General features: G+C 45.6%; 1 protein-coding gene across 1 annotated transcript in view; it reads right to left on the bottom strand.

Moving 5' to 3' along the window:
• LOC104807139 overlaps nucleotides 1-310 on the bottom strand; it is a 4,141-nt gene extending 3,831 nt beyond the window's left edge. Inside the window, exon 1 of the mRNA XM_010532257.1 lies at nucleotides 99-310. Within this exon, the coding sequence (XP_010530559.1) occupies nucleotides 99-141 (43 nt within the window). The 5' untranslated portion in view covers nucleotides 142-310. The remainder of the gene's footprint in view (nucleotides 1-98) is intronic.
• Nucleotides 311-2,849: the final 2,539 nt, after the last annotated feature.

Genomic DNA, 2,849 nt, shown 5'->3' with positions numbered 1-2,849 from the left:
ACGACGCTCAACCGAAAAGGTGGAATCGCAAACGAGAGAAATTCGAACAAAGATCAAACATAGAAACTAATACAAGAGAGCCCCATGAATGCACGGACCTGCACCGACGAGGAGGGTTAGCTTCCCGAGCGGAAGAGTCATGGTCAGCAACGGGGACTACGAGCCCGAGCTTGAATCCCAAGGGACTAATACGAAGAAAACCGCAGCATGACAAGATCGGAGAACACAACCGCGAAACAGAAACGTCTGTTCTTGGGCACGACAACGGAATATTGAGAGCGAGAGAGCGAGAGCTGTTCCCTCCTCACAATGTTTCATTAGCGACTTAACCGAAATTATTATATTTTTCCTTTTTATATATAATTGTCCTTTTCGGCTGAGAGAAAATGTTTATTATTAGAATTTAGGGCCTTTTTTTTTATTAATATGGTTTCCTTAGAGAATATGCTCTTTTGCCTCGAGCCTTCTTTAACTTCCAAGGGAAAAAGGCACGTTTAATTATATTTTAGATAATTATTCTGTAAAATATTTATTTTGTTTATATATTAACTTTATCCAAAATTTTAAGATAAATATTAAATTTTAAAAATTTTAAAAACATATGAAACCATCTTTGACCCCTTATTGAAAATAAAATTTCTAAATTTTTTTATATATATAATTGATCTATTTATGATAAACTTTTTAATGAAAAACGCACTTAGTATCGAAAATATGACTCGAATACCATGTTATTATCCAATATTATCACGTATAAAAATTTAAAAATTAAAAAAATACAAAATACATATAAATATAAATATACACAATCACATATATATACATATAACCACATATACATATATACATATATATATATAAACATATATTGTGACACCCGTAACACGTCTCCCGCTCACGAGTTGTGTCACATGGACGCTCAAACATATAATAAAATAGCGGGAATTTAAAAACATTTTATTTTATTACACACGCAGCGCAAAAACAAGTATATGTTTACAAACCTACGTACAGTAGTATACACACCAACATAAGGACGGTAACTATAATATAATACAGGGTCAAGTCACAGCCCGTACAAACCAACATAAGTCCAAAGAAAGAAAAGTACATGATCCAGATATCTCCTCACGCGTCACTAGCACCCTCGTCCTGCTGCTGCCAATACTGCTCCGTGCCTGAAACGTTGTATAACAACGTCCATAAGCTACGTGCTTAGTGAGTACTTCGGGTTAGACCCGAAGATCATACTCAAATTGCAAATGGCCAAAGTTGTATAACAACGTCCATAAGCTACGTGCTTAGTGAGTACTTCGGGTTAGACCCGAAGATCATACTCAAATTACAAATGATCAAACACAAGCAATATTATACACACACTAGATATAAGTGTATACATATATACACACTTCATGCCATGAAACACAGTTCACTCAATCGCACAAGTAATTCACTTATCACACACACTCAGTCCGCATAATGTATCATCGGACATAACTGTCAAATCATCTCTATGTGCATCGCACACATAGGACACCACACCGGATCTGGTCTCACCAGTCCAGGACATATGTACACAAGTCATAGCTCGACCCATCGGGTCTCTCAGTAATAACCGTACCGTCAAATCGTCTCCACGTGTGCATCACTCACGTAGGTAAGGACGCTCCATGTGCAATGCACATCCCCCGCTCTCCTCGGCAATCGCCGGAACAATGCTCAGTACCCGGTGGCACATCTATGCTGAAGTCGACTTCCCGACTAGGTGGCAATCCCGGAAGATCCTCAGGAAATACATCTGGAAACTCCCGGGCAACGGGTGTATCCTCCAGTCTCTTCTCCGATTCCTGAGTAGTCAGAAACAACTGAACGAGTTGGTGGAGCAAGGTTTCATTCGCCCTAGCGTCTCCCCGTGGGGAGCACCGGTACTCTTCGTGAAGAAGAAGGATGGGAGTATGCGATTGTGCATCGATTACCGAGGGCTCAACCAAGTGACTATCAAGAATCGGTACCCGCTACCGAGGATTGATGAGTTGCTCCACAATGAGATCTGAGGCTAATAGGCGACCGCAAACCTCAAGGGGTATGCCTCTCAGGATCCCGTGCACTGCTAATGTCTCTCCGGTTGGTATGCGCACAGTAAAATCACTCCTCGGTTCGATCTCTCCAGTCTCAAGTCTCTCTGCCATGCCCGCACTCAGGAAACTATGGGTCGCCCCGGTGTCAAACAACGTATAACAGGAAACTCCACAGAGATATAGAGTACCTGAGATCGCGACAGCCTCGGCTCCATCAGGGTGAGCCTCCTCCTCGTCCTCCTCCTGGATCTCCTGCTCGGCGTCAAGAGCATAGACTCTCGGGGCTGCTCCAGTCCGCGCTGGGGGTCGGGGTGGTCGGTTCGCCTGGCCTGGGGGTCGTGGTGGTCTCGGTGCCAGGGTCGGTGGTCCCGTCGTCCTCGTCGGACAACGCGATGCAATATGTCCAGGCTGATCGCAACGGTAGCAGATCACCGATCCCCTCGTCGCCAGCGGTGATGGGGCATGAACAGCGGGCGCCTTGCCCTTGTCGCGGGGGTCGCTGCTCCGGGCGTTCTTCCCAGATGAACCCGTACCGAAGTGTCTCCTAGCGGGGCTCCGCTCGCGGATCTTCCCCTCCTTCTTCTCCCGCTCCCCACGCTCCACCTTCTCCAGCTGCGAGATATACCGACTCAGCGTCGGGTACTCCTGAATCTCGATCTTCCTTCGCAGGTAAGGTCGGAGTCCAGCAATGAACTTCTGGATCTTCGACTCCTCGGTGGGCACCAGATGCCCTCCGTACATCAGTAGGCGGGTGAACTCCGCCTCGTACTC

This window comes from Tarenaya hassleriana, unplaced genomic scaffold (genome assembly GCF_000463585.1).
Source record: "Tarenaya hassleriana unplaced genomic scaffold, ASM46358v1 Cleome128, whole genome shotgun sequence".
In the NCBI taxonomy this organism is placed as follows: Eukaryota; Viridiplantae; Streptophyta; class Magnoliopsida; order Brassicales; family Cleomaceae; genus Tarenaya; species Tarenaya hassleriana.
Note: the sequence above shows the minus strand (reverse complement) of the source record. Positions and strands in the feature narration are given on the sequence as shown.